The sequence below is a fragment of the Alligator mississippiensis genome, chromosome 9, assembly GCF_030867095.1.
Source record: "Alligator mississippiensis isolate rAllMis1 chromosome 9, rAllMis1, whole genome shotgun sequence".
Lineage (NCBI taxonomy): Eukaryota > Metazoa > Chordata > Crocodylia > Alligatoridae > Alligator > Alligator mississippiensis.
The window spans coordinates 9,436,328-9,463,520 of NC_081832.1; the positions used below are offsets into that span (position 1 = coordinate 9,436,328).

General features: G+C 42.1%; 2 protein-coding genes across 3 annotated transcripts in view; one reads left to right on the forward strand and one right to left on the reverse strand.

The window, feature by feature from the left end:
• SPO11 (SPO11 initiator of meiotic double strand breaks) overlaps positions 1-27,193 on the reverse strand; it is a 236,838-nt gene that overhangs the window by 46,741 nt on the left and 162,904 nt on the right. The window lies entirely within an intron of this gene.
• The window catches only part of BMP7 (bone morphogenetic protein 7), a 54,096-nt gene that overhangs the window by 3,820 nt on the left and 23,083 nt on the right, over positions 1-27,193 (forward strand). Inside the window, exon 2 of the mRNA XM_006264700.3 lies at positions 25,267-25,459. Coding sequence (XP_006264762.1) covers positions 25,267-25,459 — 193 coding nt within the window. The remainder of the gene's footprint in view (positions 1-25,266; positions 25,460-27,193) is intronic.

Below are 27,193 nucleotides of genomic sequence, written 5' to 3' on the forward strand. Positions count from 1 at the left end.
AAAAAGAATAATGTTCATTGACTCCTACGGAATTAGAACACAGTTGAATATGCTAAAAAAGTTTATAAAGGACCTTGGTGATTAGGAATGAAAATACATGTGCTTTATTCCAGGGGTAGCTTGAAATAAAAACAAAGCACAAAAAGGATGGAGCAAGCAGCATTATTTGAATATCTTTACAGTTAATGAGATAAAGAATTAGATTAACTCAAGGGTTGAAGTCTGTCCTAAATTAACACCAATGCTGATAGAGATGAGGCAGGAGACTATTATGAATGGTATTAAGTGCAAATAAAAGTAGAATCTAAATAATGGCCAGGCTTATAACATCTATCATTATAATTTAATTCATCTGGATTTCAGTACAGTCCACATTAAATAAAGTTTCCAAAGGGAACCTCTGAAGAAGAGAAAAGGTTTTCTGCACAAGTTTAAAGTTCATAAACAGAAACTAGAGAGTAAACATCCATCCCCCAGATTACTTAGAGCTTCTCTTCTAAAAACAATTGGATTGTCTAAGTCCATAGTCTTGACTTGGTAAACAGTCCTGCTTTGAATATTTTTAAAAGCCTCAGTATAAGTGATGTGCGATTAGTTAATTTGTTTCATAGTTCATTTTAAAATGAACAAAATTGTTTAATCCTTGAAAAAATAAGAGAGGGGAAAAAAAATAGAAAATTAGTCATTCTTGGAAAGAGTACATGAAAGTGGCTTTTGTTAATGTAAATCAAGAAGCTGAAGAGCCCCCAAGTTTTATTTTATTTCATACCATCTGGCTGTCCTTTTTGTTGACAAGTGTTTGGCATAGCGAACCATCGCTTTGCCCTTTAATAACAGGCTTTAACACTGTAGGGTATTAGAAAAAGATTCTATAACAGTTAAAAAATTTCCTTCGGGGAATACTTTTATAAAGTGAGCACGGGCTGCAGGCATTTGCAGCTGTAACCTGGCTTGTGTTAAAATTTGGAAGGGGCTGCCTTGCATTCCAGCTCACTACAGGCCTTCACTGGTGTACAGCCAAAGGTTAATATAGATGTCACACAGTTTTTCTTTGGAGAGCCTCAGATATAAGAGTACACGTACAGCTGTGTTTTTAGTAACCCTTTCCTAATCACTTCTTTTAAACCTCATTTTCCTGCTTATATAAATCAAAGATTTTCAAGGATATTTGACCTGGTTTTGAACTTATTTGATCTTCACGTATTTCCCACTTGAAACAAAGCAGATTAAATGTTGGCCCTGAATGCCCGTTCACGATCACATGGTTTGGTCCATATATTAGGCCAAGCCATCAGATTTTTTTCCCACCTAGCGTTGTTTCAGTAGTTAAGACTTAACAGGTATGTACTGCGATTATTTTGGACAGTACACATATAGGCATATTGATGGTATGAAATCAGCTATGGGAAAAAAATTTGTAGAAATTGACTTCAACATGGAATTAATGAATTATGGTGACTGAACAACAAGTAGCTACCAAGTACAGTATTTGTGGATAGTCCCGACCAATCCTGGAGGAAATAATGCATTTAGTTCTGGCTTCCCCAACTGTAAAATGGAAACTGAGAATAGCTGCTACTTGCACCCCTCAGAAAGGTCAGGGGACAGAGTGCAGCTGACCCAGAGCAGATACACAGAGACTGTGAAAGGGGACAAGAACATGCAGTCCCTTACATTCTCACATAGTCCCCATCCCAAAGCCTGGTCTTGTACCAATAAAACTGGCAAACCCCTGCTTGCAGGGAGAGGTTGTCCATTCTCCCTGTACCCCTTTCAAGGATGTACAGCTTTCTTGGGAACTCAAGCCCCTACTAGAAACAGTTTTAATAACCAAACTGTAGTCCTTGTAAAGTACTATGAAGAAGACAAACCTGTGGGCCAGAACCTGTGATCCTGCAATGTGAGTTTTGCTTAAGAAAACTATGGGTTCTGGCTTTTATATAAGAGTTAAGCCCTGTCCTAGGATACCCCAATATGTTCTGCTTGTGTATTTGTGTTATCTCCCTATGATTCCCTCCTCAGACTAGGAGTAACAGCCTGCTGGCATGCAGCATAAAAATTAGGCTTTAAGCTTTCTCTTATAAATAAGCTTGCATACAGATTGTTACGCTTTTGGGGGAGAGGGGTTGTGCAAGTGGTTGGAAACATTAATTAAAAAAAAGATTATAACTATTAAAGCCTAGTCAGGGCTGTTGACAGGCTTCTTTTAAATAGGACACTGCTATGCTTTAGTTTAATACATTCTGGCAGTGTCACCGGGGTTAAGGCTAATACAGGGATGTGTGGATCCTGTCATGTTATTGTCAGGAGGAATGTGGGGATTAGGTTTAAAAGTGGCGGTGGGTAAGTGGTGCAGCTGTGTACACTTATTATAAAAGATTTAAGTCCCACTGGTAAAATCAATATATTAAATTGCAAGAGCCTCTGTTTTTAATTAGTTTAAATCAAATATGCTAGTAGTACTATTATGGCTTCTATCCTTGGAACAAGTGAGGAAATGCTAATATTTATATAGAAACTGTTAATTTGTGGTTAAAATGATAACACATTTAGTTTTACACATCTAAATTGTTATAACTTGATGAATACCAGTGAGATGTTGAGATGATGGATGAAGTCATTTAAGCAAGTGCATAAGTTAAGGAACTATTAATAGTGGCCAGATAGAGAGGTAGCCTCGTGATGTACAGCACTGGGAGACCAGAGTATTTTAAATCTCTCCCAAAGACAAAGTCATCCTCCCTCTGGTTTAAGTCAGAATATTCAATTATTGGATTAATGACTTCATTGTTTATCTTTGATTTTAAAATGCATCACCTTTCCAAAGAAATTGGCCTATTTAAAAAGTCAGTTTTGGGATTAAGATTCTGCTCCTGCAAATGCCTGCAGTAAAGAGGACTATTCAATAAAACTGTTCACATGAATCACTTTAAGCACATGGGTGCGTGCTTATAAAACTGGGGTCCAAGAGCAGATTTTTAGCCAGGTGTAAATTGGCATGGCTCTAGGATCTGACACTTAGGCTTCATTTAGACCCATGGAAATCCAAAGATACTCCACTAAACTCACTTTTTTACATTAGCATAATTGAGATCCAGATCTGGTCAAAAGTACCTGTGCTGAAAGACTCTGCCTGTCATACTTTCCATTGGAGCTTCAAAGTTTCCTTTCCTAATCTTTAAATTGTTTGTTAAGGGGAAAAAAGTTTTCCTTGCTGCAAATAATCAAAATATAAACTGGCACCAAGTAGTCACCATTTAACATTATTAGGGGAATTAATGTTGTTGAACAACAACTGAATTCCATTCCATTATTTCTTTAGTAACAAATACACTAAAAAAAAGAGGACAAAAATGTGACCTGAGATTCATTAATACAAGACATATTTCATATGGGGAATGCCAAATAATGAAAGATGACCAGTACCAAAATATCTGAACTGTAGCACTAATAAAGAGCATGTTGTAAAGACTATAGGGCCAAAGTCTTTGCTGGACAAATGCCACTGAAGTCAAGAGAATTGTGCCAGCAGGTAAACTGACAGCAAAAGTGTTGGGTTTTTTTATATATAAATTGTAAAAACAAGGGGGGTTATGCTTTTTGTCAGTACAGCTTCTCTAATAGAAAGATTTTCAGGGTATGCAGCTTGAAATGATTTTTAAAAAACGAGGTATCTTGTTTCCAAGGCCCTTGCTTCCCTGATTAGGACTAGAGGACTTGAAGCTGATCTGATTTATGCTGGTGAAAATCAGCATACCGCCACTGATTTAAATAGAGTTACTCCTCATCTGCATTGGGTAAAATAAGATCAGGGCTGAGCCCATTAATGCCGGTGAAAGTTCATGTGAATAAGGCTACAGAATTGGGCCCTGCAGTAACATGTTCTTCACATTCCTTTAAACATTTGTGTCGACTCCATGTCGAGTATAGTGAAAATCCTTTAGTGATCCAGAATGAGTGGACTGAATTAATGGCAACTCTGAGACTACAAGTTTTAGTGTAATTGCTTTATTGTTTTGGAACCAAGATGCTTACAATCTAGTTCCTGTGCAAACATGTTTAACGTGTGTTAATGTGTTTCAAAACCAGACCCTCTCCGCAAAATTCTGCTTTTCATTAATTGACATCAGTAGCATGGTACAGTATTTCAAAGCACTGGCCAAATATAAACTGTGTTTCTAATTTCCTTACTTTCCTGTGTTTGGAATGCCAATGTTAATTTGTTCCCATGGAAGAGTGAGAGCTGCCAACCACAGTTTTATATAATGGCTTTACAGAGCAGGGCTGCCAGCATTAAATGATACTCAGGAATTTTCATGACATTTTGTACCTAATTCTTGTGTGTGCGTGTTATATATGGGATGTTGCACAATCATGCAGAAACCGAGTGTCAGGGGAAACATTTAAAATAATTCCTACTTTGCTTAGCTCTCATTTAACCTTCTTTGTCATTTAGGATCCAGTTTTTCTGCCAGATGTTACACAGTATATTTCCTGGTGCTCCAAAGTTTATTTAAATACCACAAATTTTGTTCATAACTATTAAGAAGGATTTTGTGGACATAGCTTTTTTTCCCCATCACACTTCTATTTCTTTATTGGTAGCTTAAAATCGAAATGTTCATCTGATCATTATGAGATACATTCTGAGATATTCACAGAGAGAGGCCCTACTCAGGAGGAAGAAGCATGACAAAACATATGTGGGTAAGTCAGTTTGATCAAAATACCCACAGGATTTTTTCAGAGAATAGGAGCAGCTAAAGAAAAAAATGTGAAATCTCGAGCACTCATATTTTCTCTAATAGCATGTGCTGTCTCTGTACATAAGACAGAGACAAAGTTTTCATTAAATAAATCTATTTCATTTTAAATTTAACAGGAGAAAAACAGGGTACTCTCTTCCCTCCCACCTCTTTTCTTGGAAGAGATTCAAAGCACAAACTATCCATGTTTCAGTGGATTTCTGTTAATGAGCGCTATGGTTTTGTATCTCACAACTTTCCCATTTTATTGGAACAGGTGCAATGTCTACCATCTGTGCCAGTGTTGTGCTATACCAACAAACAAAGTGTTGTTTTGGTTCAGTGGATTTAAAAGTCTCCTGAGAATAAAGAAATGAAAGAGAAAGAATTTAGAAAGTGCCTCATGAAGGAAAGGCACTTCAAGTAATGTGCTTTGTCACTCAAGCCTTCCCGTAAATTACCTTCAACTATGTCCAAACTGTTTGAAAAATTCTATCCATAGAGTATTAAGTTTCTGTTGCATCTCTGAGGTCACGTGTTCTACTTTATCATCTCTATCTTCCTGGAATAGTTTCCAAGTCAGATTCTTTTGTTGTCAGGTTGAATTAAATTTTACACCGAGTAAAATCTCTGGCTTGTTTTGAAAGTAGAAAAACTCTGAATTTTCAGTGTTCAGATGTGGGGCTTTCCTGATTCTGCTGATGCAGATATTTCTCCAAGTGTATAACAGATCATTTTGCAATTAGATAGACAAGCTCATACTTAGTTTATGGCTAAAACAACAATGGCCCCTCCAGGTTCATCTTGACAGTGTTTAGCCAGTGTGTCTGGAAAGGCTTACAATTAAAAGCGCCTGAAGGGTGGGGATGAGATTTTTCAGCAAGCAACCAGCACTATCAGGTCCACCTGGCCAGGGAAACTATGCAGGCTTTGTAGCAGAGAAAATCCTTTTACCCTTCAAAGAAAGCTCTTAGAAACCATCCACTGCCTTTCCTTATTAAAAATATTTGTTTGTCTCTGATTGGACTATTTCTAATGAGGGAACAACATCTCATAGATCAAGATGATCATTTCATCTGGGATCATGAAAAAAGAGTTGTCTGCCCATGCAAGACTATTTTCAAAGGTGCCAAAAGTCTCTTTTCTTTAGCCTTGGTCCTAATATTGTGTCTGAATTACACCTCGCTCTGCAAGCATCTCCACATCTTCAGGTGAAGATCCTCAAGTGGAGTTAAGTGATATAGCTCCATTGAAATCCATGAAGTCATAGCAATTGATACCAGCTGAAGATCTAGCACAGTCCCCCTTTCAAGTTTAATGGGGTTGTAAATCTGGTAAGTACTTGACTACATGAGTCCAGTTACTGGGCCAAATCTTGCTTCCAGTTACCTCATTTCATTAGCATCAGTGGGGTTGCTCAAGTCCAAAGTTTTAACCACTGGTGATTTCCACAGCTCAGTGGCAATGACATTCTTTTTAAAAGGGCCAAAACAAGGCTGGGAAAACTACCAGAAAATACTTGTAAAATAATATTGCATCAGTATCTGTGAGTTGTAACTGAGGTGAAAAGACAATTGGTTTTACTGAGCGTCTAATCCAATATCACTTAGATATCTGAAACTTTCATTGACTTACTTTAATGAGTGCTTTTGGGCACACAGAGGAAAGCAAGGTCAGGTCTGCCATTTTAACAGGAGTATAGAAGAGCTAAAGGTACGGATAATAAATTCTGAATTCTGCTTCTTACATTTTATTAGGATTTGAATGATTTTTATCATAATTTTTTTTCCCTTGGAAATGCCAAACACCTATAAAAGCCCACATGGCGATTGTTCATCCCTAGTGGGAATCGATTGCTAACGTTATCTACTATGCTGGCATGTTAAAAGCTAACAGTCTGCTCTGCCTCCATTCGGAAAAAAAGCTTAAAACTAATTTCTGCTATCACTCAAAGGGCTCAGAACATTTTAATCTTCCTACTTTTATTTATTCATTGCTGTGCAATAATTATAATCCCATAGGGACCCTTTAAAGGTTAATAAAGAATACTGCACATCACTTTTCCTGAAACTTGTGTGGTACTATAAACATCCTGCTGGGTTTAAGTTCCCCTTTCTGGCCATACACTTAAAAATCCAGCATTTGTTAAGAGAGGGGAGGGCTCTTTTTTTAAAGGCAAAAAGGCCCATAACTTTGGCTTCATAATCTGTTAGCTACATAGAGCAGTAAAGGTTTATTTGAGGCAAGGAAAATCCAGGACCGCTGGTGGTTGGTTGTTTCCTCTTGGAGGAAACAATAAATATGCCCATTTGTATTTTAATAGCATTGCCACTGGGTCTCCTAATTACACAGATATAGTTGTGATAAAATGCAGCAGAGAAGAGCTTAAAATAATCTATCTGTATCTGACAATAGAAAGAGCAATTATTTACTTCTGTCGCTAGGAGAGCAAGATGTGTCCAGACTTAGTCTAGTAGAGTCTCTTAATGCACAGTGAATCGGTCTGTCTACTCAAACAGGTGAAAAAGATGTTAATTACAGAGCCAGAGTTAAGGAAAATGGTGCCCTGGGTGAACTTGTATTTTGGTGTGTGTCCCCTCCACCCAAGCCAGTGCTACTGCTGCAGACAGAAGCAGGCAGACAGGCAGGGGTGTGGGTAGGGTGCAGTTTAGCGGGGAGGTGGAGCAGCACGATGTGCCAGGCAGGAGCAATGCAGGCAGACTGGAGCAAGAACCACTCCACCTCTACATGCCTGGCCCTGCTCCTCCTAAGCAGCAGCTGGAGGTGGGCAGGCTGGGCTAGGCACTGCTCCTCCTACCTGAGGCAGGTATTGGCTGGGGCGCAGTGGGGCAGGGAAGAGCACTGGCATGAGCGTGGGCTGCTTACGTGTGTGGGAATGTGGCACCCCCTGACCATGGCACTCCCCATGTCATTCACCCCTAAGGCCAGCTCTGATGACAAAGTTCTGATCCTGCTTCCATTGAAATGAATGGGATTTAGGCTTCTGAATACAAAAGCCATTTCAGCTCAGTGCCATGGGTTATAGTCACATACTGTGTGGCCCACAGAAGACTTTGAAAGGTCTATATCAAAGAAAGAAGAATTAAGCCTGTGTTAAAGACTTCAGAATGGAAAATGTTCAAGCAGATGCAAATCTTTTCAAGGAAAAGTAACTTTTGCTTTACTAACAATTCCAGAAGCAAGACAGGACAATCTATTTCACTATATGTAATGCAGACTATATGAAAGCATTTGCTTAAGTCAGTATGTTTTGGAGGCACTTGCTTTGTACAGTGCTAACTGGCAGTTAAAGACCTAAGGCTCAGCAGTACTGCACTCAAACATGACATGTGGGCAAGAAACCAAATGGAAGAAGAATGCTTTGTGTTCCTTTCCTATGGGGAACACTTAGTTTACCACCTGTCATAGCCTTATTTATATGCTACTTGAAAAAATCCAACACAACAGGATGTCAACTGTATTGTATTCATTCATACCAAAATGACACGGGCAAACTAGCATTGTACTACCACTGATCTCATACCAGGGTACTGTAGTCATAAAATTGTAACTGGGGAAAAATATTCCTACTGTTAGGGACCAACTCCAAGAAATCAGTATGGCCCAGCATTAGCAAGATCCTCTATCTTGTACAGCAATGATAGGGAGAATAAAATTGCTAGCAGATATGATTCACTCAATACTCAGGTGACATTAGGAATGCAGGACTGGTTCCCCAACAACTAAATTGTATGGAGCACATACATATCATGAAGATGATTCTGAAATAACACTATACATCACTATGGGAGACCACCACCCCTCCACACTAAGATCCAAGAGCATTATATAGAGAATTCATTCATTTTTTAGATACTTAATGTGTTCATCACAAAATTTCTGGGCAAACTATTTAAAAGAACATATAATTTATTACTGTTTATATATGATAATTTTGTTCTTAGCATACTTTGCCACAAAGAACAGAGTGCACGTGTATATGTAGATGCACACGCGCACACATGTATTACATCAGGAGAAAGCCACGTGAGTAGCTAGGTCTTGAACTCGGGTTGCAATGAAGGTACTCTGACAGAGAGACAAAGGCCCTGTCTCCAGCCTTGAAACATTCAAATCCAGGAAGCTGTGGTCAGTAGCACCCTTGCTGAACTGTCCTGGTAACACTTAGGAGTGAGTGACTGCCTTAAAATATAATGTGAAATCAGTCACAGAGCAACTGCAAGTCGATAAGGAGGGTGATACTTCTGGAATAACTCTCAGTTGAAATTCTGTTCTCAAATCAGCATTTTTCAGTCCTTTTTTGGGGAGTTGGGAAGGATGGTGTTAATGCACAATGCATCTGTCTCTCTGGTATTCAACATTTGACACCAACGCAAAAAAATGACATTAACATCAGTGAACCTTTCACATGTGGAAAACATGAAGCAGAACTCCACAGTCTTGGTCTGAGGGTTTTTTTCCCCTTATAATATATTTTCCCCTGTAGGGCAGATGTGCCTTTCCCCTGAATAGTTTGCTACTCCTTGCACAGCCAGGAGTTACTTGACCCAGAAAGGTACAGAAATTGGAAGCAGTGTAGACAGGCTCAGAGGGTCTAATCTATTACTGTATTATAGCACAGCTCAGGATGTGGACGCTCCCAGCTGTAAATTCTACTGATTACAATCCATGGCTGAGATTCTTACCAGATAGTTGCCCATCTGATATCTCCTGCTTATTTTGTAATGTCGCACGAACAACATTCTCAACACCACAGGAATCTGGAATTAAAGCTAGAAACTGTGTGACTTTAAGCATAGTAAACTAGTTTTTGCATAGTTTTTTTTTCTTTTCTATTTTTACCATAAGCCCCCCCCCAAAGGCCAAACGTACATCGTCTCAAGGCAGGCATAAGATTCCACTGGCTTCCAGAGCACCTGTGAAAGTCAACCACATCTTTGGTATAATTTGGGGACTACTGTAACCATAATAGCAATATAACATTAAGAAGCAGGAATTTGACCTGTATTATTAATGTTCAGATGATGAAAGGAAAATACATCACAATGAATGTAATGAACAATTCTCCAGAAGGAGGCATATTTCTACACAGTTCTCCAATAGTGTTCCCTTCCCGTTCAGTACAGAAGGGATGCTTTCCACTGAAAAAAATAAAGCACTTGAAGATGCTATCAGTAAATTCTCTCTTTTTAAATGTTGCCAGTAGATGTACAATATATGTGTTTATACGCACTTTAAAAAGACTTTTATTTTGAACTCGAGATGTGAATCTATGGTCTTAAGGAAAGCAGAACAATCCTTTATTTAGCTGCACCTGCACCTTAATGCCTAATGAGTTTAGTCTGATGGAATCCAGACCTCAGGAAGGATTATAAATTCTCATTTGATTTCATTTACTTCTAAAATACCTTAAACCAGCTGTACCAGTCTAAACTCAAGTCTTTCTCTTTTTGTACCAGTTGCTGAGTCTCTTGCTGTTTTAAGTAACTGTATGTGATATAATAATATGTCCATAGTAATAAGGAACAGAAGGCAGGTTTGAAAAAAATTGCAAAATGGAAAGATAATTAGAGGTGTATGAGCTCGAAAACCACTGGCATCTTGTGAGCAAAGTTTTTAAGTTCTTCATGCTCAACATGCAAGGTTTGAGTAGTAAAAATACATATGGGTTTGAAAGCGATATCCCTCCAAATGGTCCAATAATAAATAGAGTGGGGAGTAGAATTGGCTCCGTGCATAGTGTTCTGTCAAGTGTAATGATGTCAAGTTGCTATGAGTTTGTGCTACGATGACTTGCTTTAGTACTTATCAACAGTGAAATCTATAATACTTGCAGCAGGTAGTGGATAGAAGCTTAGTCACAGGATACAAGTGCTAACGCTGATAATGGTGAACCAACGCTCCCCTTAAGCAGTAAGTGATGCATTCATTCAAACATGCCATTCTTTTTACTAAAAACACAGTAAAAGTAGTTTGGGCACTACTCTTCCAAACTGCAAGCTCAAGCCATTTCACTTGAACAGCATCTACATACCAAATATATATTTAAACCTTGGTTAGTCTGAACTTAGCTGTTAGAACTGCAGCATAACTTAATGACTTTGGTCAGGTACAGACACTACACTTTTACCACTATAAGTGATCAGAAACTGGTCTCTACCCATAACAGAACAGAAGTTTGGCACACAGAGACTGGTTTAAAAATGGCAGGACCTGGTCTAAGATTTGCTGCCCCCCCCTCCACCAAAGGCCAAATGTGTGTTTTGTTTGACACCAATCTAAACTACGCTGCTTACAGAAAACCGTGTAAGTTAGATTCCACCCTGGGCATTTTGAATGTCTGTACCCAGCCTTTATGTCAGAGCCTATAGATTGCATCAAACCATTGTCATGCTGCAGTGGGATCAAGGTGTCTATGCTTATGCTCCATCACAGTCCATAAGGTCAGCTGAGAAAAACCTCTTGCAAGTACCACCTGTGTGTGCCAAGTCTGCTTGGCAAAAACATGTGGGAGGTTGTTCTCAGTAGTCACGCCTTAGCTCTGGAACACCCTCCCCCTGTAGCTTGCCAGAGCCTGAGACTGGATATCTTCAGGAAATGTTGAGAGACCTTTTTATTTGAGCAGGTTTTTAGCAGGAGGGGTTAAGTTTAGGGAGACTCTTGGGGAAATTAGTTGTTTATTACATACTATTCTATTTTACAATTATAAAACCAGATAAAATATAGCTTTTCTTTAAAAAATTGTAATCTGCCCTGAAACTTTTCTGGGGAAGGCAGCATATAAATCTAATACATAATTAAAATAAATATGCTGTGAATTTCTTTCACCAAAAAATGCAAAAGGTATAATTTCATAATGTTGTTATAATTTCATTCCTAATTTTCCATTCCAAGTTTCCTGTATTGTTTCAAGTTTACAGTTTAGCCACTTGTCTCTCTTCCCCTGCGCCTAAAGGTTGGTTTGTGTGCACTCAGCACTGCCTGCAACCAGAGAACAGGCAACTTCTTTTTGCATCAGCAATTTCTTGAGCAGATTCCCCCAGCACAGCATATTCCAGGTGCTCTTTTCCTCTGAGGATAAGAACCTGTAGTGGTTTTACTGTTGTGTCAGGTGGTAATTAACTTGGTGGTTTCACCACGCCCCTAGGAAGCTGTTTGTGCAAAATGGCAAAAAAGGATTGCAAAGCAGCAATTGTCTCAATTCCAAAAATACACACACACACACACACACACACACACACACACACACACATAGATATATCTATGTACACACACACACATTTATAGTTATATCTATGTATGCACACAAACATACACACATGTATATAGATATATCTATGTATACACACACATATATTTGATGCTGTTGCCAGTTCAAGTGTCTATGTTGCCTTATCATTCCCCAAGCTGCAGTTTTAGCACAGTGTTAGTGAATCTGTGAGCAGGAGTGCAGCACCATTGTGATACAGCTGCTCCCAAGCAGTGTTCTTCCATAGGGCACATACAGGATACAAACAGAGTGAGCTTTCAGAAAGTAGAAATGACCTCCGTGGACAAACTCTGGAGTGTAAACTGCTTTACATGAAGGTAGTGAAGCCAGCAGAATGCACTCTGCTGGAGGTAGGCAACGCCTCTGAAGAGGAATATTCCCTCAGGGCAGTCTACCACTTAGTCTGCAGAAGGTAGTGATGGTGGAAAGGAGGAGGAGATGCAACACATATTTGTTTAGTCCAGCATCACATGAGCTTGCTCCTGTAGAGACTGAACCAGAGCAGCCTGTCCTTGGTCAAAGACCATCAGATCCCTCTAAAATGTTGTTCTCCTGTACCACACTGGATTGCACATGGTTGGTACTGGTAGTCACAATCCCAGATGAGACAGAAAGATCACAGCTTCCATCTCAGCTGGGCATGGCTTTGGGGAAAGCTCTAGAGAGGAAGGCAGTGCTCCCATACTGGATCCCTCCTGGCAGCAACAGACACCACCATCTACACCCCCACCCCAGCTTTGTGCAGAATGCATGTGGACAGTGCCATTGTGGGTTTGGAGACTTTTCCAAATCGATTCCCAGGGACAGTACAGTATAACCTCATAAATCCTGTGTGCTCAGGACCAAGCACCTGCTGGATATTTGAAAATGCCGGATTTTTTAAACCTGAGTGGCCAGTCACGGAGCAGGGGCGGCCAGTCCCAGAGTGGCAGCCACACGCAGAACGGCGGTGCAGGGTGGTGGATGGCGGCAGCAGCTGCTGCATGCAAACTTTCCCCTCCACGTCCAGGGGAGCGGGAGCGAGCGGTGGCCAGTCCCGGAGCAGTGCCGGATTTTTGAGATCCGGATTTATGAGATTATACTGTACTAGTTTATTGACCAGCTCTGCAGACCAAGCAGATCTGAGTTATGACACCAAAGGGCAGGGATAGCAGGAATGATGGAACAACAGAGCACATGTGGCAACCAGCTAGCTCAGAGTGAACTTGGAGAAAGCAAACAGGCATCTTGTTTACTGCAGAGCAGGGTTGGCCATGACACCAGCAGCGTCGTGCGACTGTCCAACTGGTCATCGAACATGGGAGGATGCTGGCTGTGGATATGTTTTCTTTCTCCCACATGGAAGGTGAGGCCTTCAGATGTTTTGTGGCTGACACTGACCCCAGTTAGCTCATTCCTAGTCACTTCTATTTTGGAGTGGGGCAGCGGAGGGAAGCAGTGCTCTGGATCAGCTGAGTAATTCCTTTGCTATAGAGACACACGCAGACCTACTCCCAGACCTTGCTGTGGAACCGGTCTGCTCTTTTGGAAAATTGCCACTTCAAAGCATCAGGCAGGATCACTTAGCTCAGGGGTGTCAAACTCAGACCCAGACTGCAGAGCTCCTTGTAGCCCATGGCATAGGGGCAGGCACTTCAGCCTCAACGGTGGCAGTGGCAGAGGGAGCCCAGCAGTGGTGAGGGGTCTGTGACAGTAAGTCTGGGAGCAGGGGTCTGCCAGTGATGGGAAGAGTCCCCCAGTCCAGCAGCAGAAGGGATCCGGGGGAAGGGTCTTGGGGTGGTAGTGGCTCACTGCTGATAGCTGTGGCCAGCAGGGCTGAAGGGTCCTGAATTCTGCAGCAGTTTTCTGCCCCCAATTTTCAGTGGCCTGCCAGTAGCCCAGCAGGCTGGGTAGAACTGCCTCATAGACCAGATATGGCTTGCAAACCATTGGCATTTATACATGTGCTCTGGGAGACAGGGGGGGTGCTTTAATTAGAGTAGCTCTGAGAGCCGCTCTAATTAAAATGCCCAGAGCATCACATGTATCAGCATCCCCTTGCTGAAAAATGGCAGTGGAGGGTGCTTTAATTAAAGCTCATCGAACGAGCTTTAGTTACAGCACCCCTGCCACCATTTTTCAGCGTGGGGATGCTGATACATGTGATGCTGGAGCACAGTAACTATCACGTTTCAGCAGACTTGATTAATGAAGTCTGCTCCGGAGCAGCTTTAGTGTACATGTATAGGTGCCCCATATGTTTAACACCCCTGGCTTAGAGAACAAGATAGTTTTGAATCAGGGTTGAGCCTTCCTAGATACCTTTCACTCAGCCAAAAACAAGGACACAAGAATATGGCACATGAAAAAGAGATTGCCAGATACAGTGGATGCCCAAGACATCATCAGCCCCTGCAGACTGCAACTCAACAGATGCCATGGCCAGAGGGAAACACCCCCAATGGGTTCTGCGGAAGGAAGGAGCAAAAGGTCCTCTTTCTTTTGGCACGGGCTGCAGAATTTTGGCATGATCTCTTTTTCATTTAGGTTAGGGCAGGAGACGGGTGCTACTGCTGCAGCCGAGAGGATGATCCAGGGATATTTTTAAGATATAATTCTCACGTACACTAGCTTAGACCCTCTTTGGTATCACCATTTGAGGAAAGTTAAGCAGCAGGCACTGTAATCTCCAGAATCTGTGCAGGCCTCTCCGCAGGGAATGTGGAGGGGCTTTCACATCTCAGAACAACTTGACTGGTATCCTGAAGGCCTCCGCAGGACTGTGACAAAGAGCAGCAAAAGCCTCTTGGAAACCTTGAGGCCGTGGACTGGAGGATGGGAGGGGAAAGGACACTGTGGAGGGGATTTTCCTGCACTGGTCCCTTGTGTGTAGAAAGGAAGTTAAAGGTAGGGGAAAAAACACACCCTTATTCCCATTTCCCTTTTTTTCCACAAACACTGCAAAAATAGCCAGTTCTTTCATACAAAATTTACCCATAATTTATTGCTGCCATCTCTGCTGCTGGGTTTGGTTTGCTGAGGATGGTGGAGGTGGTGTTTTGAAGAAACACCTTTCCTTCATTCACCGACTAGTTTCTCTCCACCCCGGCAAGTACTGTGAAAATCGTGACAGGCTTTGCACCACGTTGGGTTGGTCTCTTGCCTAAAATATGTGCTTTTCAGGTTTGCAGAACAAATCCACATACAGCTATTTCATAATTACTTTAATCTAATCTGGCTGTAGCAGAAGTGTCGAAGGAGGTGGGTGGAGCATCTGCCCGTGCTCTCTCCTTACATATGAAAGGGTGAGCTAGGAACATTTTGGATCACCTGCTCCATACTTCCATAATGCTAACACCATTCCCGATTCCATAAACAGCAAACAGTTTAACACGGTAATTTCCAAACGGTAAGGACTAGTTCATCACTGTCAACCCTCAGCACTTCTGCTGGCCCACCCTGCATCCAAACAACCATTTGACTCAAGGGTGTTTGGGGCAGTGCAAGATGCAGACCACTTACCACAGACCCATTCAGGATCTACTGGGTTAGCAGATTAGCACATGCTCAGCAGCAGAGCTGCTGCATTTATTGCTGAAGAACTGTTCAAGCCTTAGCTGAAGGAATTCTCCAAGTACACGTTTCTTCCTGACCACTCCCTCCCTATTTTGTTTGCTTGACCATCTACCACCCCGAAGTTCAAAAACTCCTGGGTAACATATGGTCTGGCAGGATGTGGTGGATTCTAGCATCATCTGATCCTATCACTTCCCCTTGTGTTAACCCTTCCCAGAAGCCAGGTGGCTCAGCATCACTCTTCTGGAGAGATAAGGTGTGCCACTTAAAGCCCTATTGGGTGAATATGTGGTAGGACCTAGGTTTTTTTTTTTTAAATATTGGTCTCCAGCCTGTGCAGCCTTGCTTCCTGGCATTCATCTCCATTTGGGAAGAAGTTGCCGCTGCTCTAGAGATAATTAAACCCATCTTCCCTCAACCCTCCCTTCTGGTACATGCACAATGATACCATTGTTCAGAGTCATGCAGCACATATGCTGACATGAAAGTGTTTAATCTTGTAGTACAGTATTCCATTATTTTTTGGACATCTGTACATGATAGAAATAGTCTGTATTAAGGGATTTGTTGACAAAGAAATGGCTGATGCTGATACATGTGTGGACTGAAAACATCTTTCCTGGTTCCATTCAGCTGTAGGGAAGCTGCTCCTTCCCAGCCCTGAAGCCTGGCACAGATGTGATATGCACTGTTGCTATTAGCACGCTTGAATTTATAACAAGGAGCCAGTGTTTAGCAGAATTTTGGAAGCTCCCTGCCGGGTCTGTGGCTAGGTGGTCTTATTGGCAACACCATCTTTATGATGAAAACTAAAAAAATAAAGTGATGGCTAAAGGAAAAAGATTAACCACAGAAGTCCTCCCCCAGAGCACAAATACTCTGCCTGCCTCCCTTTACAGCAGTATTAAAAACTTCTCCACCCCCCCACTGTTTTTACACAGCATCTCCTAGGACTGTGAGAATCAGATTTGTAGGGCCACGTTCTGATATTTTTACACTAGTGAGTTACTCCAGATTTACACCAGAAGGGGAGAAGAGAATCAGGTCCCTGCCTTCCATCTTCTGAATTTACCATGCAAATTCAAACAAGCTGGTTATGGCTCGGTACTTCCGTTTAACCTGAAGTAAAATGGGTGTAACAGTACCTGAGATGAGTGGACATACAGTTATTTATTATTCCTAAAATAGTTATTTCCCATGAAGTAGCTGAGTGCTGCGCTTGGACACCATGGGCTCAGCACAGAGCCACCTGCAGAGGGTGGCAGGGGGGTTGCATTGTGCTTAAGGGAGCCTCGGGACAGAGTACATGTCAGCAGGCACAATTTGGACGACATGGGACCCCCCCAGGTTTACTTCACCTGGAGTGCCAGCCCACAGGCTGCTGTAGAAGGAAGGCAGGACCCCCACTCCCTCTCCCCCACCCTGCAGTGTCCCCACATCTTCAGAGGCACAAGGATGCTATCACGATCTGCCCGGTGCAGACTGCTCAAGTGGGAAGGGGGAGTTCTTGCCCAAATCCCGTCTCTAGGTCCCTCATGCAAGGAGAGATCAGAGCCAGGACATGGAAACAAGAGAGCTTTGCAAGTCTCTAGTGTTGCATTCAGCACCGTGAGGGTGCAACCAGGTTGCTAATAATGATGTTAGAGGGAACTGGTGCTTTCAAAAATGGCAGGATGACAACAGTTGCTGACGAAGTGACATGTTTCTGAGTTACATAAAAAGCACACGGTATTTTTCTAGTAAAATTATCTCACAGGGAAAAAAAAAATCAAGGCTGCATTTGGCTTTCTCTTCCCCAAATTCAGTAATTTTTAGGATGGCTCAGACACAGCCTGGTTCGAGAGTCCCCCTCCAAATACTACATTAGTTCTGTTATAACAAACGTGTTCAGATCCATTACTCAGAAGCCAGGACATTTGCTCTCCTCCATTCCCAGGGCTCCCCATTTATAACGTTTTTTTATACTGCTGCTTCAACTCCCTAATCTCAGCATGTAAATCTTTTAGCTGAGGGAACTGAACAAATGAAAACCGATCACAGAACTTTGCGTTCCCAGATTCTTGCCCCTATAAATTTACCGCAGCAGCCCCCGTAACTCTTGCTGTCAAGCACAGCATGGAGGGAGGCACGTGACTTCAGTAGACTGTGGCTGGCATGGCATTATTGCAGTCCCTTTTCTACTCCTTTTCTTTAGACGCATGTAAGACTGGCCCTTCACTCCTTGCTGAGCCAACATTCCCAACTGGCTTTAATGGGCGATCGGGGCACGCGAGGAATGCTGGAGCTGGCCCATAGTTTGGTTTCAGTGTCACTTGCTTCAAGAGAAGAGGCTTCAGTTCTTTAAAGCGACTACTGATTTTAGCTGCCTAGGTTAGGGCCACTTAAAAAGGAGCCAGATTCCCAGAAAGGGCAGCTGACTCCTGGAAATCAGGACCTATTAAAGGGTTGGATACCTGGAAACTGAGGCATTCAAACCAGGCATTACTGAAAATGTAGGCTTTTTTTTTTTTAAAGGGAGCGAGTGCCCAGTAAGGAGGAGTCTGTGAAGTACGTAGCTGTGGCAGATGTGAAGGGTTATGTTTGAGGGGTTAATTAAGCAACTGATACACTGGTATCAGTGTAAAAAAAATCTGACTGCCTGTGCAGTTAGCCATTTTCTGAAAGTAGTCACCCAAAATGTGGAGGCAGATTAAACACGCAAACACGCACACAAAGGGTTTGCAAACCCGGTCTGCAGTCATCACTACAGAAATCATCTTATTTGCACTGCGCAAAGAAAAGAAAAAGATTTCTCTTTCCTATTTCACAGTAGCCCTGTGTCAGACATAGGCACACACTGGCTACAGCAAGCTGTGAAGGAGGACCTTGGTGCCCAAACGTGGCAGATTTTTCCTTGGTTGGTTCCTGAATTCCTGACAGGTTTCACAGGCAACTCTGCTGATGACTGAAGTTGAGTCTGTCACATGCTTACAGGCGGCTTCTGCTAGGGCGGTGTTGTCTTTTGGAATCTATTTTCCTTTGACTTATCTTTCAGTCTGTGGAATTCAGGACCTTTAATCTATTCAAGATTAAAGTCCTTCACAAATCCCTTCTGGCCTTTTTTGGGAGCAAAGAAGTTACAGGCATCCTACAGCACATTCCTTTTGGCACTCTTTTTGAACGTTGTAAATTGACAACAAGCAACATTATAATTTCTCAAAAGGAGACTAAAAGACTTGTCCTCTGATGAGATCACTGCAATAAATGGGATAACTACATGAAAGTGCCGTATAAAAGCCATAGAAGCAGACACATTTGCTAGTGATAATTTTGTTATGTACATATTCACAATGCATTCCACGTGTACCATCAAGACATTCCAGGAAGAGTGAAATATAGATATGCTACTGCCGTGCCAGTTTTGCAGCCTGTGCGTAACATCTACTCACCTATTGTTTACTTTTATTATGAAATACTCATAGCAATTTTACCTGTGCCTAGAAATATTTACTTATCCTAAATGAGCAAAATGTTGCACTGCTGAACTAGGGACTTACTGGAAAGTTCATGGAAAGACCTTGATTGACCTCAGTGAGCTTTGGACGTTAATGTTTCCTTAATGCTTCTTTAAGGCTTTTTTGCTTTTGTTATTTAAACTCCAGTGGATCCTTAGAAAAGTACTCCTCTTATTCACTGTACCTTTGACTTCCCTATCAAACTCAAAACTGCAATTGAAGCACCAGGATTATTGCTAAAAGGGTTTAGTGCATTTTCCTTTGTGTACAGAAGAGTTTATTTCTTACTTTCTATTCTATACTTTAAACTTTGGCCTCTTTGACATCAGGTATTCAGTCTATATAATGAAACCAGTTGCTCTGTTGATGCTTGTAGGATCAACTGAGTTCAATGCTTACGGTAAAAGAAGGTAAAATAGAGATTGCTGGTGCTGAATGTTGTCGGCTCTATCCCCAGAAAAGGAATGAGCATTTTTCTCATGGCAAAATGGGGTCAGTGTACAATGTGAAGTAAAAAATGGCAGATTTTTAAGTGTACATACCCCGTAGGATGATGGCTCTACATCACAGCTATAAAAAAATCTCTCTATCCGCTAGTCAAGGAAATAGGAAATAGGATTGTATAAAGAATTGTATAATTATATAAAGAAGAGAGGAAGGTCTCATCTGTGTTCCTTTTAACTTGAGCACTGACCCTGTAAATATATAATCCCATTTCACTTGTTTTCTTCTCCTCCTTCAATTGGACCACTGTATCTTCTTCGAACACAGAGCAAAAGACATTTTTCAGAAGAATGCAGCAGTATGGGGAAAACAGCTTTCCTGATCTTTTTCCCATAAGCATAGAGAAGATACAAAACATTTTTTTAGGTTTAATATAGGTATTAATAAATAAGACAAAGGTTGGTATCTGGCTTCCTCAGATATCTTTTACCTTATTTTCATGAACAAGGCTGGATGAGACAGTGCCGGAGATGGAGCTGGGTTGTGGGCTGGGGGTTGAGCACCTCTGTACAAACTGATTTCTCAGCCAGCTACTTGAGGAAAGGGCTTCCTAGCTGAAGATGATTTTGTGGTGTTGCTACAATGCAATGCAGTTCAAACACTTCTCAATGCAAGCCTTGGGGGGATTTTAGCCCTCTAGTCTAGTTTCTTCTGAGCCATGTATTAACCTGAATTCCTGCTTGCATGCATACTTGAGATGGCCACGTGCATGAACCGGGTAACTGCTCAGGCAAAAGGAAAGACTGGGTCATTTGCACTTGCCGTTACCTGAATTTCACAAACAAAATTTGTAAACAATTTGCCAAACTATTGCACATGGAAATGGTTTTAACATGTTGTCCTAGGTGATCCAGGTTTGACTACATTATGTCTTTAACAGAGGCAGACCTTTCTATTGTTTTGAAAGGGGGGCAGGGTATATTTTCTCTTTTGCAGCATAACTTGTTTCCAGTAGTTGTGCTGTCCTGTACTGACAAAACTTTCCCTAGTTGGCCACAGGGCAGATGCAGCAGGGAGGGTGGCAGCACCAGCTCCCTCTCACACTGCCTTGCCACTGTGTTTTAACCTGGCAAGTCCATCCTTTGTATTACTGCTGAGATTTCCAGCAAGGGCACTCATCCAGTAGGAACTGGACTAACTAACACACACGGCTTAGAGGCAGGGAATGATTTCCACTCCCTGTGACCTGAAACTTTGAATTCTTGCTTTTCAGGCAAAAGACTGTACCCTGGTAACGATATTCAGGAAATATCCATAGGTAGCATAGGCCATGCCGAGGGAGACACTGCAACATAATGGATTATGCACCCCATGGAGGGACCCAAAGGTTCTCATTATGGTCTGTTGTGTCACTTGGGATCACTGGGATTTTATGAGTCTAAAGAGAAACTAAGCACACTCAGAAAGCTGCAAACAATTCTCCTAACTTGACTGTTTCAGCAAACACCTTTGAATTACAATCCAACTATGGGTTTTTTCTTTATCTTGAAAACACTCCCGAGCTGCACTGCTCCAGCCATTAACTTGAAACAACCACATTGCAGTATTGTCAGCGGTCTGGCTAACACCCCTCCATATCAGGAAATTCAGACTTATTCAGCATTCCCCTGCTTACCTCATGCTGTTGTGCTAACGGTCTACAAAAAGCATACAATCTTATATAGCATACCATATGTTTGCAAATACCAAAGCCCAGCAGTGTGAATTAAGGATAGGACTCCAGCCTTCATTATGATGTGTCTTGCTTTTATGAGTTCAAGTCAGACCCTTAGCATTATTTTAGCATAGATTTTGTTGTTTAATTATGTAATGAGATTTTCTGCAGTCACCTAACAGATGTTGGTTCAGGGTCAGTGTTTCTCATAAATTAGTTCTGAAAGGATTTGTTACTTCTGGGTCAGCAGATCGGTCCAGAGTGCAAAGAAAAATGGGAAAAACAATAAACACTGAGTTGGAGGCTTTCTTGGGATTCTTTCTTTAGTCACATATCCACATATTTTCATGATCTTAATGACTAGATTCACTGGAATGTTTGTTTTAACACTAAGGATGACCCAAACCAAAACCCTGCATCCAAACATCCCTGAAGTCTGGGAAAGTTCATAGTTTGGGAAATCTTAACTTTGTGGCTCTGACCTATTCGTTTTTCATCCCAACGGGTCACATTTTCTTAGAACTCAGTGATGGAAATCACCAAAATGTAGGCTCTGCTGGCATCCACAAGCATTCATATTTTTTTGAACCCATAGTCAGGCATTAGCTATCACTGTGTAGGGCATGAGAGACATCAGGTTTTGAACAGGTGCATATCTCAAGATTTTAGGATGAGCTTCCTGCATCTGGAGGAAAGATTTATTCTACTAGAAAGTGTGTGCTGTGTCCTTTCACCCCCACTGTGTTCAGTTCAGAAGTCATGAGTGTATTATGGCCATCAGATACAAAGCTTGGCCTCATAGCTGCTGAGATTCAGGCTTTCAGCGCTCGGGGCTCCTGTTTTACTCTTCAAAGTGCTGACCAAGATGGTGGCTAGTATGTAGGCAGATTCAAAAGGCGCCTCCACCCCCTTTGGAAATTCATCCATAAGCACTTCGGAAGTAAAAGAGTCTGTAGAAGGCTTATGAAATAGAGCGTACCAGCTCTGTATCTATATTATAATTAAAAACGCCTCATGTTTTATATTACACATGCATATGTGCCTTAGTAGTTATGATTGCACGAGCCACTCCATTCTTACATGTCTTTTATACTCATAATTTACACAAACAAATTCTTCGGGGGCTGAAATCACACTCTGCCAGCTTTGCAGTTGATTTTATTTTGCTGTGAATAGTTCAGAGGAACCGGTCAAAGCATTTTTCATCATGTCATTAGCGCTCATGGGGAATTTTTAATCACTTTAAAATTAATAACTTTTAAATTAATGAATTCTCACAACACACCCTGTTTTGGATGCAGCGAGACTAAGTTACCTACCTACAGCTACATCAGTGTGAGCAGTAGGATTAAACAATAATCGTGTTCATTTAGCATACGCTTAAGCTTTTCAACTTGCAGAAGCGTTTGCTCAATTTGATTACCTCCGTCTTAGAGCAGTTAGAGGGGCTGGGATTAGATGTGCAGAAAACTGTTGCAAGATGAGTCCCTGCTATTACTATGAACTGTACTGGTAAGTTCCTTAATGGCTACCATACAGCAATAATTAAAGAACCACAAAACCGCTAATAGTACAGTGAATGGGCTGAAGAAGAATGTGAGGCCAGCTGCTGACTCTACCAGTAAAACAGAATGGACTGTACTGTGGGTCTTCTACTTACTTCCCCACGGCTATCCCTGATCCAGCTTACCATGAGGGGGAACCCTACTGATCCTTGATGGGTGACCATGAACACTGGTCCAAATAGCATGCTACATTTAAATAGCACTTCGCAGTCTCAGGCCTGAATCTCTCCTTGCTCAGGAATGAAATCAGTGCATTTACACAAGCAGAAAATGGATGCCAGAAAACAACAGGTCTATAGAAGAAGCCACATACCTTATTGAGAAAATCCAAGAGCTAATTTGTCTGGCAGAGCTGCTGTGAGGTCTAGCAGACAAAGCAGTGGTTTAGTAAGGGAACACACTGGTTCAAATCCCAGGTCTCCCAAAGCCATGCTGCGTGTAACCTTTGGCAAGTCACATTGTCATTTTGCATGCTTTCCAACTTTCCTTTATTTGCCTCGTCTATTTACATTTACCTTCTTTGGGGTAGGGATTGCCTCTTACTATGTACAGTGCATAGTATGATGGGGCTCTGATCTCAGCTGGAGCCTCCAGACATTACCAAGGTACAAATGTTAGTAAATAGCTGTCGTTACTACTACTATTTTGGATCCAGTGAGCATCGGAAGTTGGACATGCTGTACATGGAAAGAGACCATAGTCCTCTATACTTTGCACCAACTCAGATCTAAGTTCTGAACCAAAATGCCTGCTTTCATTATCTCGTATAGGGATGGCCAACTCATGGTATGAGTTCCATAAGTGGCATGAGTGGCCTCTCTGCACTGCGCACGACAGCTCAGAAAAGAGACAGGCAGCACAGCACAGCAGCAGATCGGGCAGGAAGCAGAAAGTAGAGCAAGCGATCATGGGTTCCCAAGGGAGGTGGTGCTCTCCCCTACCCTGGGGGTCTTCAAGAGGAGGTTAGATGGGCATCTAGCTGGGGTCGTCTAAACCCAGCACTCTTTCCTGCCATGCAGGCGGTTGGACTCGATGATCTATTGAGGTCCCTTCCAACCCTAACATCTGTGAATCTGTGAATCAGGTGGGGAGCACAGGGCAGGAAGCAGAAAGCAGAGCAGGAGATTGGGCAGAGGAAGGAGATTGCAGTGGCACTCCAGGTGGGTGTGGGGCTAATTTGCAGCATACCAAAAAGGTATTGATCCAATGTCAAGTCTTTTTGCAGTCTCAGTACAGTTAAAAAAAAAAAAGTCCCTTAGATGTGAACATGAATGCTGAACTACACAGTTTGTAATTGAAAGAGTAATTTTGTTCTGTTTTCCACGTGCTATGTACATACACGTGCATGCACAAAAACTTAAAACCTATTACGTGTACTATAAGAGTTCAATAAAACAATGAAGTGAATATTAATTGGGAGAAGTACTGAGCACTGACATTTAATTTGTCATTATAACACTTCACTGTCAACATCAATATGAATCTAGTCGTATATACATTTCAAAACTGTTTTACAGGCTGGTTGCAAAGCCAGGAAGGCATTCCCTTTAAAGGTATATTGAATAGCCATAAGTACTAGGATTATTTTTTAGTCAAAGCTCAGACATTGTGAAGCAGATCTTTGATTCTGTAGGCTGCTTACGGACGTTAAAAACCAAACCAAACAGTCCTTTATTTGAAACTTGGCACACTCCCATGCCGAGCCCAATGCATGCCCAGAAGAGGCATCGGGTTCATTGGACTCAGCTCGCCCAACATCTCTATTAATCAGGCGCTTTAGTGGGGCTTTTGTGGCACTTTTATGTCACAGCTGATTGAATCAACTTTAGATAAAAGCACCAAAAAGCCTCACTAAGCACCCTATGTATACAGATGCTGCGGAGCTGGCTGAAGTAATGCACCGCTTCCTTTGGTAAAGTGTGTTTCTTTTTCTTTTTTTTTTTTAATGTCTGTAAGCAACCGTAATCAATTCTCCTGGCACAGGACATGACCCATGAAAAGTCTTGAGAGTTGGAATGCCTCCTTTTTTCATGGTTTCCAGAGTCACTCCATGTTGGTCTCACGCTGCTGCCACTGAAATAATGAGAGCGAGGGAGTTAGGCCAAGAATCGGCACTTCTGAAAAATTCCACCCTTCTGCTTTAGATCCTTCACACTGCAGCTTGTTCATCACCGGCGGCAAAGGTCCAGGAACAGTTGTCAAGCAGAGCTTTGCCAAGAGCCATTAAATGGTCAGCAGTGCTGAACGCACTACCCGGCGCTAACATTGTTTTAAGGATAGTCTGATACTCTAGTTTCATATTCCACGTGTATGAAAATTCTTAAGAAATGAACAGCAGGATGCAGCGATGTGATCAAATGTTCGTGCCCTCTTCGACTGGGGCAACTTGTGAGTTATTTGTTAGACAAGAGAAGCTAAACAAAAGCCAGCAGGCTAATAGGCTGTTTTTCTGTTTCAGTGGAGCATGACAGAGAGTTCCATCATCAGTGCTGTCACTATCGGGAGTTCAGGTTTGATCTCTCCAGGATCCCGGAGGGGGAAGCTGTGACTGCTGCTGAATTCAGGATATACAAGGATTACATCCGCGAACGCTTTGATAATGAGACATTCCAGATCAGTGTCTACCAGGTACTCCAGGAACACCCAGGAAGGTAAGCGACTGACAAGAACACGCTGACCGTATTGCAGAATTGACTGTGGAAATATGGGGCTAGCTTCTGCCATAGTCTAACACTAACATGTTAGACCAGTGGAAATCCAGAACAGTTTCTCTGCAGTGGATAAAAGTGGTATGGTTGTATCCAAGAACAGAATAAAGCAGAGATAAAGTTTGTTCCAGTTTAGAGCTTAAGGAAGAACCTACTTATACCATTTAACAACTTGAGAGAGGGTAGATTATCTTTTGAATACCGACAAATCTTGGTGAGCACAAGCTGGCATCACTCAGTGGTCTCTTAACTGTTTGATTGCCATGTGTGATAACAGCATGGGGATTACAAGACTTCCTGTGCTGACATTAAACACAGAGGGAAAATTCAACAGAAGAGAATTATAGCATGGAACTGCAGAGTGCTACTATTCTTGTCCTGTAAGGACTGTCTGATAGCCTCGGAGCAGTTATGCAGATGTGGGACAGAAGGACTGTCTGTATGTGGGTGGAGGCACAAATAAGACTGTAGACTCCAAGTGTAAGGTTTTCAAAAGAATTGCCCGCTTCTTCCTGCTGCCTATGCATCCCAGAATGGAAAAAACCACATCTGAATGATTCCTCTCTAGCCATATAGCATCTCTTAATTACTGCTTTTTATTATAGGAGTCATGTGAGATGCCTAATGAACACAGACAGATGACACCATGCTCTTCTTATTGACCGATTGTTTTCTATATGCAAAACTACCAGACGAGCTATTAAATCCATTCCAAGCAATTATTAATGTATGTCATGCTCTCAGACAAATTCTCCAGGGAACTTGAACAAGAACATATGTTTAATTTTCTCATCTGTTTTTAGTCCCAATTAATCAGCAACCTCAAGACCATTTATCAAAAGCACTTAGTTAGCTGCATTTATGCATCTTTCTTTTAAACAGTAATCCCATTGACAGTGGTAAAACCCTCCCTGCACTTAGGTACATTAGAAGTACTCCATAAATACTGACCATAAAGCTTCTCCCCAGAACTGCTTAACATGTAGAAGTGATGTCCCAGCACTGTTTCAGGTGTACAGCAGAGCCAAATATAGATCCCCCAAAACCATGAGAAAAAACCCCACAATTAAATTAGGAAGCCTTTTGTTATTTTAATTGAGAGGCCATTTCTGAACTTGTGTAAGATTGCAGTAAGGTTAACATTTGAATGTACTGTTAAAAACTCTGTCATTTAACTATGCAACTGGTAAGGGACATAAATCAACTTTACCATTCAAAAAACATGTTCTTATGTACATCCTGCTAAAGAAGACCGGATGCATTTCTGAACAGGATGCCTTAGTCTGTCAGGAGGGTGGGTAAAGTATCTGGCCCACCAGCCAACTGGATCCGACCCTCAGTGCTCCACATGCAGCTGAGCCCCACCGCACCATGCTCCCTCCCGTGCCCACTGCCTCTGGCCCTGGCCAGTGCACGGCTTCCAGCAGGGCTGTTCCTGGTGCTGTTCTTCTCCCCTCGCCTGCAGTGGGAGCTGCCCAGCTGAAGCTTCCTCCTCTCCCCCAGCCCAGGGCAGGAGCAGGAGGAGGAGCCATCGCTGGAGGCGAGGGGAGCGGAGCAGCACCCAGCCAGCTGCAGCCGTACCGTGAACAGCCGTGCCAGAAGCTGCGTGCTGGCTAGGGTCAGGGCCGGGGCCGTGCCAGTGGGCACTGGTGGGAGTGTGGTGCATGCTGCCCTGGG